This window comes from Kogia breviceps, chromosome 6 (assembly GCF_026419965.1).
Source record: "Kogia breviceps isolate mKogBre1 chromosome 6, mKogBre1 haplotype 1, whole genome shotgun sequence".
Classification (NCBI taxonomy): Eukaryota; Metazoa; Chordata; class Mammalia; order Artiodactyla; family Physeteridae; genus Kogia; species Kogia breviceps.
In genome coordinates this window covers 126970993-126990365 of record NC_081315.1, presented here as the reverse complement: position 1 = coordinate 126990365, position 19373 = coordinate 126970993, and the positions used below count along the sequence as shown (strand labels likewise).

Below are 19373 nucleotides of genomic sequence, written 5' to 3'. Positions count from 1 at the left end.
CTTTTTTCGGATTATTTAAATGCACAACTACCCAAATAAGTGATGGGAGATAGAAATTAAATATTAACTGTGTATGGACATCTTCCTTCCATCACGCTTTACCTGGCTTTTATTTATGCTGAATATTTTTGTGGACTGCTTCCTTACATAGACTGGACCATGATGTTATTTTTTAAAAATTATGTTATAAGCATGATTTTTTCTATCTACTTCTATCCCATTTACTTCTCTCAGATGTTCAAATCTCTCTGAGCCTTACCTGCAGTCTGGACTGGTCTGTTGAGGAGAGATCCAAGTTTAATGCCTCCAAAACTTCCCTGAAATGCAGCCTGGTCAGGGAACTGGCTGCCTGTTCCAAAATCTTACTCTCTTAACCTACTCGTTCCAGATAGAAGTCATCCTTTCTCACCCCACTTCCAGTCTATCTCCTTTCAAAATAGTTCTCAAATCCATTACTTCCTCTGTTTCCATTCCCACTAGCAGTGCGTAGCCTGGACCCTCACCTTACTATTTCTTATTACATCCAATCTCCAGTGTATGTGTTCTCCACCCCACCAAGGTGATTTTTTAAAAATCGAAATGAAATTCACACAACATAAAATTAACCGTTTTAAAGTGAGCAGTTCAGTGGCATTTAGTACATTGACGGTGATGTGCAGCCATCACCTCTGATTCCAAAACATTTTTGTCATCCCCAAATAAAGTTCCATACCCGTTAAACAGTTACTCCTCACTCACCCCAGACCCTGGCAGGCACCAGTCTGCTTTCATTTCTATAGATTTACCTCTTCTGGATATTTAATATAAATGAATCCTACAATATGTGACCTTTTGTGACTGGCTTCTTTCACTTAGCACAGTGCTTTCAAGGATAATCTACATTGCAGCTTGTATCAGTACGCCATTACTTTTTATGGCTGAATGATACTCCATTTTATGTATACAACACAATTTATCTGTTCATCAGCTGATGAACATTTGGGTTGTTTCTACCTCGTGGCTATTGTGAACAGTACTGAGACAAACGTGTGTACACAAGTTTTAAGTACCTGTTTTCAGTTCTTTTGGGTATATACCTAGGAGTGGAATTGCTGTGTCCATATAGTGATTCTATGTTTGACTTTTTGAGGAACTGCCATACTGCTTTTCACAGTAGCTGTACCATTTTATATTCCCACCAGGAATGCATGAGGATTCCAATTTCTCCTCATCCTTGTAAACACTTATGACTTTGTTTTTTTAAATGATAGTCATCTTAGTGGATGTGAAGTGGTATATCATTGTCGTTTTGATTTACATTTCCCAGAAGATTAATGATGCTGAACATCTCTCTATGTACTTGTTTGTCAGCCACTTGTATATCTTCTTTGGAGAAATGTCTATTCAAGTCCTTTGCCTATTTTAAAATTGTGTTGCTTGTCTCTGTTGTTGAGTGTGAGATACTGGATACTAGACCCTTATCAGATATGATGGCAAATATTTTCTTTCATTCTATGTGTTCTCTTTTTGCTTTCTTGATAATGTCCTTTGATGCACAAAACTTTTCAGTATTGATGACGTTTAATTTACCCATTTTCTCCTTCTCATCATGCATTTGGTGTCATATCTAAGAATCTATTGCCAAATTCGAGGTCATAAAGGTTTCCCCTTATATTTTTTCTAAGAGCTTTATAGTTTTAGCTCTTACATTTAGGCCTTTGATCCTTTTTGAGTTGATTTTTTGTATATGGTGTGAGTTAGAGGTCCATTCTTTTGCCTTTTTTCAGTCTTTTACCATTGAATATGATGGTAAATGTGAGTTAATTTTGTTTGTTTTTTGTTTTAGATGTGAGTTTTTTAATAAATGTCCTTTATTGTGTTGAGGAGGTTCTCTTCTAGTTCTCTGAATATTTTTATCAAGACCGGGTTTTGAATCTTGTCAAATGCTTTTCTGAATCACTTGAAATTATCATTTTTTTCCTCTTGTCCTGTCAATATGGTGTGGTACATTGTTTGATTTCTTTTTATGTTGAACTGCCATTACAGTCCTGGGATAAGTACCATTTGTTCATGGCTTATAATCCTCTTAACATGATCTTGGATTCAGCTTGTTAGAGTTTTTTTTGTTTTGTTTTGTCTTTTTTTTGTTTGTTTGTACATTGGAAGATTTTTTTCATATATATTCATAGGGGTATTCCTCTGTAGTTTTCTTTCATTGTAATATCTTTGTCTGGCTTTGGCATCAAGGTCGTGCTGGCGTCACAGAATTAGTTAGGAAGTGTTCCCTCCTTTTCTATTTTTGGGAAGAGTTTGAGAGGATTGGTGTTAATTCATCTTTAAACGTGTGTTAGAATTCATCAGTGAAACCATTGAGTTCTGGACTTTTCTTTGTTGGGAGGTTTTTCTGTACTTGTTATATATAGGTCTTCTGAATTTTTCTGTTTCATCTTGCTTCTGTTTTGGTAATTTGTCTATTTCTAGGAATTTGTCCATGACAACTAGGTTATCTAATTTGTTAGCACACAGTTCATAGTGTTCTCTTATAATCGTTTTTATTTCTTTGGGTTTGGTAGTAATATCACAATGTGACTTTTTAAATGTAAACTCAATCATGTGCTTCTTTCTCTATGATGGCTTCTCACAACCTATAAGGTAAAATCTGCCTTCCTACTTGACTGAAAAATTATTATGGTCTTTCTCAATTCTTATTATTTTATGTCTTAATAATCTTATCTGCCAGTACTCTGCAGTTTCTTTGCACTGACACTTAGAGTTTCCTGAAGCAGTGATACTGTTTCATATCTCTGTCTCTTGTTCCAGGTACCTTGCATACACTGTCCCCTCTGCCTAGAAAGTCTTTTTCTGCTCCTGTTCCCACTGTCTACCATATATATATGACATTTGAGAGGCATTTGAGCCAAATTGTAAAGAAGAAACTGATACATATCCATTTCAGTTCTTTACAGTTTTGCCCAAATGCCACCTCACTCACCAGCACTACTCTAACACCTTAGGTCCAGTCGTTCCATGCTGTGCAGCCCCCACCCAGCATGCCATACCTATTGAACTTCAAATATCTTTAGCTACCACACATATGGTAGATGACTTCCAAATCTTTCTTTCCCTGCCTAGATTCCTCTCTGAACTCTAGACAGATATTGTGAGGTGCCTGTGAGACATCTCCCCTGTGTTCCAGACTGAAATCGTGATCTCCCGGCCTTCTCAACCTCTCAACATGTTTCCTTCCACTACCCATCTCTCTGAGAACTCCACTGTCTCCAAACAGCCCAAGCCAAAGGTCTGAGCCTCATGCCAGATACCTCTTTTTCCCTGAGCTGTGACCAATAGCATCATCTAGTTGAGCTTCTGTAGTTAGAAAGACACAGTGATCCACGGTTTGTATATGGTCTCTGATTTCACTACAGTCCAGAAATATGTAGGTGTTATTTCCACCTATAGGAAGCAGTTGAGGCTCCCTGGGGTTGAATGACTTGCCTATCATTCACTGCTTATAACTGGCCAAATCAGGATTCCAGGGATCCAACCCATGCAGCTTCCTCTCAGCCCCAGTAATTCCTGACCCTCTTTGCTTGTCTATATTTCTCAAACCTATCACCTTCTCTAAATTTCCATCGCCACTTTCACTTCTCTCTTTCTGTCACCCCCTACATCCAGTGCAGTAGCAAATCTGATTGGCTTTGTATGTAAGTTGAGAATGTGAATGCTTCTTACACCTCTACAAACTACCAACCTAGTCTCCTGGAACAACACAATAGCTTTTTTTTTAAATAGCCAATTTTTATTTATTATTTATTTATTTATTTATTTTTAGCTGCGTTGGGTCTCCGTTGCTGTACGCGGGCTTTCTTCTAATTGCGGCGAGAGGGGTCTACCCTTTGTTGCGGTGCGCGGGCTCCTCATTGCGGTGGCTTCTCTTGTTGTGGAGCACGGGCTCTAGGTGCACGGGCTTCAGCAGTTGTGGCACACAGGCTCAGTAGTTGTGGTGCACGGGCTTAGTTGCTCCATGGCATGTGGGATCTTCCCAGACCAGGGCTCGAACCCGTGTCCCCTGCATTGGCAGGCGGATTCTTAACCACTGCGCCACCAAGGGAAGCCCCACAATAGCTTTTTCATTGATCTCTCTCCTTCCATCTTTGCTCCTTACAGCCTGTCCTCAACTGGCCACCACAGTGATGTTTTCTAAAACCTGAGTCAGATTTTACATATATGTGTGTAGATTATGTAGGTATTACATTACTCTCATTGGCTCAGACCCTCAGCGACTGTCCATATCATTTAGAGTGAACACCAGAGCTGTGCCAGAGTCTGGAAGTGGCCACGTGACCTGCACCCCCCCCCCCGCCCTTGTGCCCCAGCCTCTCTGGCTTCACCGCCCCCTCTGCCTCACTCTGGCCACGTGACTTCCTTTCTGTTCTTTCAGGCGCACTGAGCACAGTTCTGTGAATAGGTCTTTGTATTTGCCGTTTCCCCAGCCTGGAACGCCCTTCTCAGGTATCTTTATGATCTGTTCCTGTGCTTCTGTCAATTCTTGGCTCAAATTTCTTTCTCTCTTGTTTCCATTACTTTCTTAACCCATAGTCATCTTCTCCTTCACGGTACTTAACATCCACCTGAAGTATGACGTATTTGATTGTTTATTTATCATTTATTATAAGCTCCATGACAACAGAGTTTTTCATTATTGTTTATTGCTGTATTCCCAGCCCTAGAACAATGCCTGGCGTATAAGAAGCAGTCAAAGAATATTTTAAAGGAATGAATAAATGAATCAATGACCACTGTCTTAGTTTGGGTCCAGATCATTTCTGGCTTGGTGTGGAACGTTGTTTGGCTTCCCTGATTCCAGTTGTGTACTCTCTAGCTTGCTAACTAAATTAATACTTCAGTTTCAGTCTCTTCTTCAAGTCCCACCGCTTGCGGAATGTACGTCCTTCCACTTTCTTATTATGATTCTCAGGGTCTCTGGGGTTTGGCTCCAGCCTTCTAACTTCCTTTTAGAGTGATTCCCCTAACAGTGTCTCATCTTCAGCCTTAGTGAACGGTTTTCACTCCCCACCTGAGCCTTGCTCTTCACCCCTCTGTACCTTTGTGCATCTTCCTTCTCCCTGGACGGTCACTCCCCAACCAGGACGTGGTGACCCCTGTGCGTCCGGGAAGCGTCATCGCGCCCTCCTGTGTGCCTCTCTGGGCATTATGTTCCTGGCGTTACAAGTATGTCTCCTAACACACTGTGGGCTCCACCGAGGCAGGGAGGAGTGCTCTTTGTCACTGTTCTCCTTCCTGAAGTGGTAGACACATTGTATGTGAGAAATATTTGGTAACTGAAGACGTCTGTAATAAAATTCTAACATTATCTCCAAGGACCTTCTGTTACACATGCTGTTTCCCTTTATCTTAAGACAAAATCCGTTTACCTGTAGCCTAGAGAAGGAATAAAATATTTTCCCATTTTGGGGGGCATGTGAATTAATACTAAGTTGGAGTAGGCTGAAGGGTTGTATAAGAATCACATGTGGAAAGAGAAAAGGAAGCACCTCTGTCGCACTATTGGAACTCCTTGCTCTTCCCTACTTTTAAAAGGACTATAAAAGACCTTACATGTGGCTGATTTATACAGAGCATCAGTTTGAAGTCTCTTAATGACTGCATTTAAGTTCATGAAAACATAGCTTTGAACGTCTAGGTAGTCAGTTTCACAACCGTGACATCAGCTTCTCTCTGCTGACGTTCAGTCCTCTGCCTTGGCCCTCGTTCAACCATCTGTGGGATTGTTCCAATGCCATGTCCTATTGGAGCTTCTCGAACTCCTAATGCTGAGCCGGCGTCAGTGACTTCAGCATCCCGCTCAGCTTCCTTTCCGTGTCTCCAGCTTCCCGCTGCCGGATTCTCCCGCGGTGACTATGTAAATGGACGTGAATTTCGTACCCCTCACAACACACTGGTGACCTGAACTGTCTGAGAACCTCCTTTATTTTTTCACAGAGATTTTTGTTCCTTAAAAATGGTGTCAGCCAGGCAAATGGAAGAAAGTATAGTTGGGCTCACATATCTCTGTTTGAAGTGAGAGACTTTTTTAATAGTTGGCCCTTGGGGGGTGGTATAGACTCTGAACGCAGACGTCTGGGTTTAAATCCTGGAAACCACTTCCTCATTCTGTTACCGTGGGCGACCTGCTTGAGACAGAAGTGTGTGTGTGTGTGTGTGTGTGTGTGTGTGTGTGTGTGTGTGTGTGAATTTCCTTCTGTGAAAGGGGGGTAAAAATCCCTAGAAGGGTGGTTGTGAGGCGTGAACAAGCTAATGTGTAGAAATTGCTAAGGGTCATTCCTGGCAGACGGTGAAAGCTGATGTCAGCCCTTAAACCTAGTCCCTGTGCCAGAAATAAATAACTGTAATAAAACAGTGAACCAGACGCCATATCCCCTGCCCTCATAGAACTCTCATTCTTGTGGAGTACAGACTTAGACAAATAAACCTGAATAGATGTCTCATTGCATTTTATGATAAAGATAGGGAAAGGAAAAAATGGCGTGGGCCATGAAAGAGTAGTTAGGGAAGAATTCTCTGAGAAAGTGACTCTAAGTAGCCTAGAAGATGAAGAGGAGCCAAGGGGGAAAGAGCATTCTCGGCTCAGGGAACAGAATAAATCAAGGCCTGTAAGTAGGAAAGAGCACGCAGTGGTAGGGGAAGTTAAAAGGCAAGGGGGGGCTGGAGCCCAGGCAGAGAGGAAGAGAGGGGTGCAAGGTAAAGTTGGAGAGCAAACTGGTAGTCTTTTCAGCCACATTAAGGCATTTATTTTGAATCTAATTTCAACAGGAAGCCATTGAAGAATTTGGTATCTATTGTTCCTTTGACATGAGGTTTAGAGAAGGAGCCAGGGCAATAGAAAATAGGGAATAAATTTTAATTCTATCTTACGTATGATCACAAATCTTCATTTGTACTTAGAAAAACAATTTAGAGTTTCTTTTACTTGAAAATAATTTCTAAAGACACCTTCTTTGGTTTGTCCAGAATTATTCCACAGCCTTTGGGTTACTTATATTGCTCCCAGGGATTGTATCTATCAATTATCTATCTACCTTTCCCTTTCTTTCTTTCTTTAGTTCAACAAATATTAATGAAATGACTACTCTTGCCTTCCTGTTCCTTAGGACTAGTAAGGAGAGACATTAAAAAGCACACAAATAATTAATTACACTCGAGGTAAGTGTTACAAAGAAAAAGTAAAAGCTACTATGAGAGCACTTAACAGAAGACTTCTGTCAGAAAGATCATACAGGCCTCCCCGAGGGACGCAGAGGAGGCAGCTAGAACAAGAGAAGTGAGAAAGTACTGAGGCAGGAAGGCTGTGGTGTCTTCAACAGCCTACACTAAAGCTGATCGGTTGGGCTAGAGTTTAGGAGTTTCCCTTAAAGTAAGTAAGGATCCAGTAAGGACCCATGGAACAATTTTATGTAGTAAAACGACATTTATACTTTTAAAAATCCCTCCGCCTGCTGGGTGGAGCGTGGACAGAAGGGGGTAAGGATGGATGCAGAGAGATTCAGATAGTATTTATCACCTGGGGCCTTTTGACAGTGTAAAACTGTCCATACATCACAGGGAATTTGCATCTCCTCTCCTCTATAAAATGCATGGAGCAACCCCCATTCTTCAGGACCGTTACACACCTCCCCTAGTTCCAGACATTTCCTGAGGGGAGGGGAAACTGTACCACCCATCTGAGAAGCACTGACACTGGCTATTGCAATAATCTAGGCTTTGGTTTCCAGAGTGAGGAGCTGCATATCCCAGGAGGCCTAGGAGACATCCACCGGGAAACGGGAAGGAAAGATTACAGTTTTGATCCCTGCTTATTGTGTATTTTAAAACTAAGAACAAAATTAAACTTTATCATCATTGAATAGCGGGCTTGACTTTGGTGCTCTCTGTTACTTTGGTGCCCTTGTTAACAGCTGGTTTCTTGTGATGTACAGTACTAAATGTGATCTGAGGGAAGAGTGCCAACTCCATGGTGATGCAGGTTGTCTCTTGTTTGTTTTCCGTGCTTGCAAGGATTGTGATTTATGTGTTCCCAGTTAAGTGGAGATACGGATTCTGTTACCTGTTTTTAAATAAAATAATCTTGTACAAAAGAGTCCTTTACAGAAACTACAGATTGAAAATCATATTAATAATACAGACACAAGGTAACAAAAAGAAAACAACAGAGTTAATATTACTAGTCAGCAGCAAATTTAGATTAAAAAAATGACACCGTCATATCTGGAGAAAAGTAAACCAAAAAACAAATTATCCAGAAGACATTTGAAATATGTATTTGTCTACATTTTTGTTAAAAATGACTTTGACCCTAAATATCATATCTTAGATGTTGCCTAATGAAAATATGAAGTCATAATTATTAATACAAAAACGTTTATTTCCTCTTTTTCACATTCTCTTAAAAGTCTGTCTGTCTCTAATAATATAACTTATAAATACCTTATTACACTTGGTATATTTTATTTAAAAATACAGATAATAGGTGCATGCTGAAATGTCTTCTTATTGCTGGAGAAGCACTGGTCTAGGCAGGTAATGGTTTTCACTCAGGTTGTGGCAGCACAGATGGAGACAATTAAATGTCTTCTAGAAATGTGTATAGGGAAGAAGTGCTAATTGACTAAATGAGGTGGGGATGAGAGAGACATTGGATCAAGGCTGACTGCCAGATTTCCAGCAAGTGTCAGATGGATGGCACAGTTTTGTTTTGAGAATTAGATTTGGGAGACAAAGAGCCTTTTTCTTAATTGAAGTATAGTTGATATACAATGCTATATAAGTTACAGGTGTACAATATAGTGATTCACAATTTTTAAAGGTTATATTCCATTTGTAGTTATTATAAAATATTTGTGACATTTCCTGTGTTGTATAGTATATCTTTGTAGCTTAATTCATACCCTATAATTTGTACCTCTTAATCCCTTACCACTATCTTGCCCCTCTGTCCTTCCCTCTCCCCACTGGTAACCACTAGTTTGTTCTCTGTGAATCTCCTTCTTTTTTGTCATCTTCACTAGTTTGTTGTAGTTTTTCGATTCCAATTCAACTTTAGACTTACTAAGTTTGCAGCGCCAGTGAGCTATCCAGCAGGCATTTAGACCCTCCACTGTGCTGATCAGGAGAGAGGACTGGGATCAGAGATACGATATTGGCGAGTATCTCCATATAAACAGTAACAAAGAGCATGCCTATGATGAAGATCACCAGGGGAGAAAACACCTAATGAATGAAGAAGTGGGCTAAGGAACAGGCACTGAGATCCAAACGTCAAGGTTAGGGCGGAGGAGGAGGCTGTACAGGAAAATGGCCAGAAAAATAGAAGGAAAACAAGGAGAACAGGTCCTTACGGAAACTCAATGAAAGGCAGGAGGGAAGTGGCCAGGTATGTCAAATGATACTGAAACTTCATGTTAAATGAGGAGTCTTCAGGAGTCCCCATTCCCTTTAGGCACGTGGAGGTAGCTGGTGACCTATCAAAGCTGTTGAGGGAGTTAAAGCACTTGGCGCGTAAGCGTGGTGGCAGTGGGCTCGGGGCAAGCATGGAAGAGGAGGATGTAGACCCTTCACTCAGCCGACGGTAATTTTTTCATTCCAAAGTAATATTTGGAAGGTTGTTTCCTTTTTTGTTCTAGAAAAATTAGGAAATACAGAAGGGAATAAAGACAAATAAAATGATTCCAAATTTCTCAACTGATGTCAACTAATATTAACATTAATCTCTTGATATTTTCCTCCAATACATATTTATACAGATACAGTTACCATCTTTATTTCAGTATTGTAAATTGTACATTAATCTTATTCTGTTTTCTTCCCTTTACATTTTCCCTTGCCTTTTTTTTTTACATATTTTTTGAAGTATGATCTTTTCTTAACAGCTGAGAAGTATCTCTTCATCTCGTTATCTCAGAATGAATATACTCATTAACTCTGGGCAGATAAGTTATTTGTAATACTCCACTTTTATAAATAATTCTGGAATGAACATCTTGTATACACATCTTTGACTAGGAGGTCCTGGTTCTTTTAAGGCTTGTGAAAATACTAATACTAATAATCTCTGTCCGTCCAAGGTGCTTTTGAGGAAGGGCTACTCAGTGCCGTTGCACTGTCATCACCATTTTCTACACTTAGGCACATTCCAATCCCCCTTGGAAAATTATGTTTGGTTGTGTGTGTGTTGTTTTAAGTACATTTCTTGAAAATAGCATGTGTTTGCATTTTCCATTTTACCCTAATTTCAGAGCCTTTAAGGGTACTCGGTATTTTATATCCCTTATCATAACTGATGTATGATATAGTCTGTCATTGTATTTTATGCTCTTTCATGTTCCTGGCTCTTTCCTTTTTATCCCGATTTTTACCGCATGATGTGAACTTACCTGGCTTTTTGTTTTTCAGCGACTTTAAAGGTATATCGTCTGTTTTAAATTATGGTTGTAAAACTTAAGTTTACGAAGGTATTTCACAAGAAAAAAGTCTTTCCTCAGATTGATTGGAAGCGTTATGTTTGTCATGGAAAATTATTCTGTTTGCTTTAAAATCATGTGTATATTGCAGGGAGCTGCTCCTCTTTATATAGCTGTGTTCTCTCTGGGACGCCACATGTGGTAGCTGTTGTGGTCTCTTCTTTCCAACCTGCTGATGGTTCTTTTTGCCAGAGAAGATGAAAGAGAAAAACTAGGCACTAAGTCATTGCGTGTCTTCAGTACAACATGCATTTGCATAGATTACCTCATTTAATCTTAGTGTTAATTCTGTGAGATAATGATCATTGTGATCATTTTATAGGTGAGGGAACTGAAGTTAAAAGGCATAGTTTGTTCATTTAAACTTCCTTAGGAAGTGATAGAATCAGGTTGAAACTTGGTTAGTTAATTCAACAAATACTTATTTAGTGCTACTCTATAGGCACTGTCTTATCCCTTAGGATGTATGAGTGAATAAAATATGTGAAGATTCTCTGCCTTCGTGGATCTGGGGTCAGGGTGCCAGAGTAGCTGGGTTTTTAGTGAGGGCCTTCTCCCTGGTTATGCCTCACACGGCCTGCCTTGGTGTGTGTGTGCAGAGAGAGGGAGAGGGAGAATCTGTGTCGCTTCCCGTTCTTACAAGGGCATCAGTCCCATCACTCCATCCTCACGAGCTCATCTAACCCTAATTATCTCACAGTGGCTGCACCTCAAACACCATCACATTAAGGATTAGGGTTTTTATTTATTTATTTATTTTTTTTTGCGGTACGCGGGCCTCTCAATGCTGTGGCCTCTCCCGTTGCGGAGCACAGGCTCCGGACGCGCAGGCTCAGCGGCCATGGCTCACGGGCCCAGCCACTCCACGGCATGTGGGATCCTCCCGGACCGGGGCACGAACCCGTGTCCCGTGCATCGGCAGGCAGACTCTCAAGCACTGCGCCACCAGGGAAGCCCCGAGGATTAGGGCTTTAACTTATGAATTTTGAGGGGATACAAACATTCAGTCCATAGCAAACTCTAAAACTTATTTTCTTTATGTCACACTATGCTACCTATGCTACTAATGTGTAATTCAAGATACGTTATTATTGGATTACTCCCTCTCCTCACCAAACCGGGGGCTTTGCCCTTCTGTGTTTCTTGTTGCTGAGAATGTAAACTCCCCCTTCTCCCATAAAGAGAGAGTGAATTTTTTTATTTGCTTTTGTATTTTCACATGCTTCACCTCATTCAGAACTTCAGCTTTCTTTCCAGTATTTTTATAAGGCTTTACCTCTCCCATTATATTCACTATGTTTTTCAGGGAATTTTCACATTATTTAAGTATTTTATTTTTACCATGCATGTGCTCTTGAAGAATTTCATGTAAATGGCATTTTTGTGAATAACACCAAACTTTGAATGAAAATTTGGTATTATAAAAGAATTCCATTTCATTTTTAATTTTGAATAACTATGCCTCACATCTTCTGGGTTAATGTTTTAAATTATTGGGCTGTTTAATGTCTGTTGAGTCAGGTGGCAATGTCGCAGAGCTTACATGAAGAAAATGTGAAGTATTTTAAATTGGAAAGAAAGAACTGGAATAGTGGATAACGAACTTCTGCTTAGGATGCTTAAAGCAGTGTTAACCTTTTACTTCACACATGGGTCCAAATTGAAGGGATCACTGGTGAGACATGTCTTGTGCTACTTATGCCATATACTAGAAAGGTGCCCTCTAGATCAAGGCATTTTATTTAAGAGGTTTAACATGAAATTGTTAATACACTGAATCATGGGGAGAAAGATACTGTTTCCAGGGAGTTGTGTCTTTAGAGATGTTTAAAAATATAGTAGCTGGGGGAAGGGAGAGCGGTGGAGATGCAGAGGACACACATTAAATGCGAACAACTCTTGGAACTATAATTAATTTTCTTTACCTTTTACCTTGGATGTTAAGTCCCATTTATTTCAAGAGCACTGTTGTTCTTACGCCTCCCAGTGTACGCTTGGTAATAGGAATTTGCATATTGTATTTTGGATCAGAGGTAACTTGGTGTATCTTCAGACTTTTCAGTATAATATGATTGGTATCTGGGTCTTTTGTAGGTGTGTGACTTGGCTTTTAGCCTGAAGAAAATGCTGATCCGACACAAGATGACTCATAATCCCAATCGCCCGCTGGCAGAATGCCAGTTTTGCCATAAGAAGTTTACAAGGAATGATTACCTCAAAGTGCACACGGACAATGTCCATGGAGAGGCTGGCAGCCAATGGTAGCTGTAAAGGAACTGCGCCGCTCAGAAGGGCTCCCGATAGGAGACCCGGGTATCTCTCGGCTGATTAGCACAGCAGAAGTGGCCAAAAGTAACTCACTGGTCTCATAGCTCTTATTTGCCTACCTTTAGAGTCTGTAGATACATATGCAAAAACAAAAAAATTACTTTTGTCAAGAAATGGTACAAATGGAAAAAAGTAACTTTGTAGCCTTCCAAAATACTACTTGTGTTATGTCTTATAAAAATGGAAGAAGGAGCCATGGCTCTTCTTGGCCATCTCTCTATAGTGAAGTTTATTAACATACTCCGTATTAGGCTTTTTTATTTTATTGTTGTGTGTGTGTGTGTGTGTGTGTGTGCGTGTGTGCGCACGTGCATTTGTGATGCTGGTTATTGCAACTGGTTATTACTAGTTTAGCCAGAAAGAGATTAAGATTTCCAAGATATTTCACTGCAGATAAAGGATAAGGGGCAAGAGTTTTCAAAGTCTCAAGCATGATAACAGGATAAAACTTGCTAAAAGAGGCCAAAAGTTGATCTTATTTAATAAATAGCTCCTTATAACAGATCAGTTTAAAATAAAGAGGTATTTAAGAACTAAAACATTGATTGAAATGTTGCTCATTTTAGACAATTCTCAGGAAGCATTATTTTCTCTCATCATTCATATGCTGACATTCATGGTCTAGATAACTAGATCAACCCAAAAATGACCATAACACTTAAATATTTATCGGGCTGATCCTCCTGAGTTTTTACTAGTGAGCTTTAGAAATTAACAATATATAAACATATATAACTAAATATGGAAACAAAATAGGTTCTCATTATCTGTTCACTGACAGGGTAACAAGACAGTAGGTGTATTACAATATTAGTCATGATACACCTGGCCCCTTACCCTCTCATTTCATAAAAGTGCACAGAACATGTTAGTGCAGACATAACAGAGTCCTCAGAGCATTTACATTGTTTCACAAAAGACATTTTTCAGAATCTTGGCAGTAGATGATTCTGAAACACTTTTGAATTACTCTCAATCCCACATAATTAGGAATCCAGAATAAAAAACATAAACCTGGCAATTGTTATGATTGAAATTATCACTGATGCTTAAGGGGAATTGAAGCAAGAAGCATAATTTCTTTCTTTAGGTTATATTTTAATTAAATACTTGAGAGCAATGTAAAATGAACAGCTTGTCTGGGGAGAAGATATGATAAAGTGTAATAGTGTTGCCAGAGCAGTGGAGAAGAATCCAGACACCAGAAAAGAAATTAAAATGAAGCCCAATTCATGAACTTTCCTATTTGGAGACCATTCAAATGAGAGAGGAAGCATAATTTTAAGGAAGTTTTCTAGTTTTAATGATTTCTGGAGAAAGGTTATCTGAAGACAGTTCTTTGAAGTCAGGAATCTTGTTTTAGAATTATATTTATGCTCAGTTGCAGTTTTAAAAAGAAACATAAAGATTTGTTATAGATGTTTAAACTCTGTGAAAATACTAAATTTGAGACTCACCAGAGACAATTTAAAAAAATATAAATGCCCAGATTATAATTTAGAAGATATCTAACAAGTATGGCTATATGTAGCATTTGTTCTGAAATTATAGACTGTATTTTATACAAATAGATTTTGGTCTTGCTTCTTCTGTGTCATTTGTTTCAGTAGTATATTTTTAGATCTAAAGTGTTTTCAATTTAACATGACAGTGTGCTTAATATCATTTGAATATAAAAGGACAGCTGTAAAATTTAGTAGTGTGTGTTATTTAAAAACATTCTGCTCATTCCTTTGGATGCTGCCTTCTCTGTATGGGATGCTTCATAGCCCGATTATGTGATGAATGTGAAACTTGAAAGGAAGCCAAATACCAATTTTGTATAATCTCAGTGACTCACAATTTACAGGGCTGCTGAGGAAATTACCCTCGAAACCATGTTATGTCCATGCTGCGGAGTGAGCTGATGAGGATGAGGTGCTGGACCTGATCAGGCTGAAGGTTTGTAGTCAAGCAAAACTTTAGAAAATGGTGTGGAGAGACCTACTGGTACACCATCCTTTCTTTTCAAAGCGCTGAAACCAAAACAGGTCCTTAAAAGACTATTTGCGTGCTGTCACCTTTTATCCAAAAGATGATTATTTATAGGCATTTCAGATATATTAGTATTTGTATCCTGGAACTTTTAAATCACTTAGCAATAACAAAAAGATAAGTGATTTAGTTTAATTGAGAAATTAAGAGCATAAGTAAGACAATCAAAGAGGGAAAGACTTAGAGGCAAGCTGGAGTGCAGGTACTCACTTTGAAGTATCTTTCTCTTCTTTTCTGCTGTAGAAGGTTATGGCTCCTGTACTATCTTGGGAAAAGGCCAAACTCTTACCCTGAAGTCAGGGCTAAATAATCTTGAAAGGTATTCAGTAATACGGGTAGGTTCAGATATGCTTTTATATCTTTGTATATTAACATTCAAGATATTTGTATATCTAGAATTTCTTTTTGCTTTACAATCACTGGCTTCTATTATTTTTTTTTCCATTTATTATTTTTTTGGTGGGGGGAGGTAGTTGTTGGCTATACCGAACATTTTGTTGATTAATCATGATTAACAGTCGCAGCATAAACCTATTCATTGGTGATTCATTCTTGGGTTTACACAGGATAGTTAAAATGCTACTTCTAAGAAACAGTTTCTGTATCTGGTGTGTGTGTGTGTGTGTGTGTCTATGCAGAGGATCACTTTTATGAAATGCTTATATGCAAATACATTAATTACTTTGTTCAAAACTCTTCTGACCTAATTGGCAGCCAACTCATTGGGTAAGTGTGAATATGGATCACAGAAGGTCTTATAACCTTAGTTTTTGCATTCAATTTTATGTGCTGCTGCCTCTCCCAAAGCTGAAAGGGAGGGAGGAAAAGGGAATAGGTACTGGAAATACCATTTTTTCCTTCACAAATCTAAATGTTGCTTGTGAAAACTCATCTTGGGGTTGTGAATATATGGAGACGGATAGGTAGGAGGAAATGTGTCTATTTAAAACCCTAAGATTTTATCATTAATAATGAGGTTTATTTGCATGTATATATATAAATGCAGTATTTGTGAATATAGCAGAACTTCAATAGCATTTTTATTTTATTAATCTATAATCTATATAATCACTACCACAGTTGGTGTTAGCATTGTATATTTTACTACAGGACTGTAACTAGCACAGTTCTATCGTAAAATCCAAATGAACCTTTTAAAGTTGTTTTTGATGAAAGAAGAAAACGTAATTGCCATTACTCCCAGACCTCCTGTTTCATAGTTTATTTCTAAGCATTTCTAGATCTGGAAAGTATCTCTACAATTAAGCCAAGTTGCTTTCAGGGCCACAGGAGAGATTAATTCTCATCTCATTCTTGGTCAAACGTAAACACCGTGTGAAAAGCAACATTACTACTAATAGCAACTTGACTTATAATATTATTTCTGATATTCACAAATATAATTTAAGGATGATTAAAGTTATGGCTAATGTTTTAGGTGTTCCTTTTTTTTAAAAGTGGTGTTTCATCATTTTGGTGTTGTCTCAATCCTATGAGGTTCCCCTGATACAAAAAAAAATCATCATCATCGTGATTCTCCAAGTAGCAGATTTAGAAATGATACATTCACTTAACTTTGATCTGTCAGAATTCATTTAACGAGCTGAGGCACTAGTTCTTTGGAATTTTCATAGCCTTAGCTATGTTGGGCTCAAAACTGTGTTATCACTGCTGGTTGTTAATTTGTCGTATGACAGAATAAGAAACTAACTCTGGAGCCTTCAGACCGGGCCATGTCAGAATATTCTAGATTTCCTAGGCCCATGGACTAGTACAGAATGCAAAGGGGATCTTATACCAGAATGGTGCTGCTGATCCAGTGTCAAAGTTTACTTTCTACGTTTTTTAAAAAAAATGCTTAACACAATACTGTAAAACAGCATATATAAAAATGTGTATATTTGTTACAAAATAGGCTTCCTAAATCCTTGGTATATTTAAGTTCCTAACCCTGCAAACATTTAGGCACTTAGGGTAAGTTTTTATATGCCACCTTGGCATATTCCATAGCAAAAGGAAACTAAGATTTTAGGTAATATTGACCATTCTTGTGCTGAAAATTGAGAAGGGACATGGGACCACTGAAACTTGATGATCTAAATTAATGTAAAGGAGTTTATATAGAATATCACTCTTTCTGACAAGAAACACTGTAGACTTACTAGGAATTAATTACGTAGTAAGCACACACACACAACGCATTTGCCTCTGCAAAATAATATAAAAATGAAAAGAATTCCAGCTGGTAGTGGACACCTCATTTTAAAATTTTGTCTTCTTGGAGAACATCAATAATGCTCTATTCCTTAAAGTTAATTTCATGTGACATCTTTTACATAATGTTTTGACTGGCATACCTCCCCCCCCCATTCTTCTACTACAGACTATTCTTAGAGTATGTGTACATTTTGGATGTGTTTCTAATAAAGGACTTATGGTAAGATTTCACATTTTTATCCTCTGAAATTGCTGTGTGCTTTTCATTCTGTGATGATGAATCTGTCCTGCCTTTTCTAGTCTCATCTAGCCTTCATATGGCACACTGGGCTTGTATTGGAGTCTGTACTTAGGGAGAAGTTTGTTCTTTACACCTAACATATGAAATTCATCATCACCAATGTGTAAATCTGATAAAAGCCTGACATTGTAGACATAATTCAAGACCCTCCTTTGTATGGTTCTTGTTGACCCATGGTAGCTGCTGATGCACAACGTGAAACAAAAGAGATTCCTTAAAAAGTATTCCTGGGGCTTTGATACCATGGACGCAAGTATAACTGCTGAAATCTGAATGAATACACCACCATTATTGGGATTTAGTTGTTGAAACAATATGTCCTTTGTTCATTTTTTAATATTTGATAAAGCAATCCATCAAAAGGGAAGTACATTGACCTCCAACTCGATATTTGTTTTTCGTTTCTAAAGTAAGTATTAGCACCTGGAGAGCTGAAACTGTCTTTGATGAACAAAAGAAAGTCTGAAACTAATTTTTATGAAATTGAAGCAAACCGTACAGTTTCCTATGCTAAGTAGGAACATAAAAGCATGGGGAACAAAATCACACTTAATTGATTCTAAAACTTATTTAAATTGTCAAATTGATGAGTCTTTTATGGAATATTACATATAGTAATAAGAAATTCTGAAAAATTAAATCTTGTGGCAATTAACCAATCACTACTTTTGACTGTCTTAAATCTAGTTTTATTATTGAAATGTAGGAAATCTTCTGATGTTACTTTCTAGTAGTTAGGTTTAGCACATAACTGTTCACAGGTCACCTTCTACCTGGTAAATACACCACTTTCTCCAGAATGTAACAAAGTAAAGCAGTGTCGAGTGCAACACCCTTCAGTGTCACTTTCAGCCTTTCCTGCTCTTCTCACATGGAATCCATTTCTTTTGCAGTTTCAGCTGCTGCATAACTTCGTGTAGTCTCCAGTTTCACCGTCAGCTGGGTCCTGAGAGTGACAAGTTGGTATTGTTCCCAGACTCAAATTATGATATTTAGGATATTAAGTTGTATCCTTTCTGTCCTGACTATAAAATATGAAATTGGGACAGATGAATTTAGTTGATTAAGGTATTATTAGACTAAGTATGTGAGTTGAGCCAATTGGCTTTATACCGAGAAACACTATTCCATAGTTTTCTAAGTTGCAGATCATGCCGGCTCTGTAAAGGGCATGCGTCTTGTTTCAACTACAGATCCTGAGAGAGATGTCATGAGGATAAAAGAGGAATTCCACATGTATGTCCTACAGACGGGAGTACAGCAATACCCTTCTAAAAATGGGTAGGTTGGAATTAAAATTTCAGGTAAGAGTATTGCAATGTAAGAACTCAAATGTCTTTCCTAAGGCTTCTATATGATAAAGTTTAGATCAACCCTCCATCTCATGCCTTCCCTTTCTTCTCTTACTGGAGATCAGTCATATCACACTTATACAACACCACTCTGAGTCTGAGCTTTATACATATGTAGAAAAAGATGGGATCTTCTAAATGTCTGACACATTAAGTATTCCTTTAAAGGAGTTATTTATAACTTATGTACATACATATGATGGTGCATATTTATATTGATATTCAATGAGTAAGTTAAAACCAATGTTCAGTTAGACCAAAATTAGCTAAGTCAGAAAAATAAGGAAAATATATTTTGGGGAGGGACAAAAGTCATTGAATTTGAGATGAATGTTACATATAGTTAATAATTAGAGACAAATTTTCAACAGCTTATTTAAGTATTAAATTAATAGCATATTTCCACATTTCTTGTAAATTTCACCTTCTTTATAAATAATATTTTTAGCTTGTTTCCTGGATGGTCTATTGCAAATGCACACACATATGGGAATTTAAAATACACATACAAAATTGAAATGAACAGTACATAACCAAATGTCATGTTAATCAGACAATAAGGTAAGTTATAGCCACAAAATATCCTATACACTCCTGCTTTGAGTGAGGAGGTACTTTAACAAA

General features: G+C 38.2%; 1 protein-coding gene across 3 annotated transcripts in view; it reads left to right on the top strand.

Annotated features, from left to right (window-relative positions):
* Nucleotides 1–17302, top strand: part of PRDM5 (PR/SET domain 5) — a 202102-nt gene extending 184800 nt beyond the window's left edge. The window contains exon 16 of one of the 3 annotated variants that reach the window (XM_059066317.2): nucleotides 12612–17302. In XM_059066317.2, the coding sequence (XP_058922300.1) occupies nucleotides 12612–12782 (171 nt within the window). In that variant the 3' untranslated portion in view covers nucleotides 12783–17302. Of the gene's footprint in view, nucleotides 1–7103; nucleotides 7159–12611 lie in introns of those variants that run through there. The other 2 variants (XM_067036583.1, XM_067036584.1) reach the window with 2 other exon arrangements.
* Nucleotides 17303–19373: the final 2071 nt, after the last annotated feature.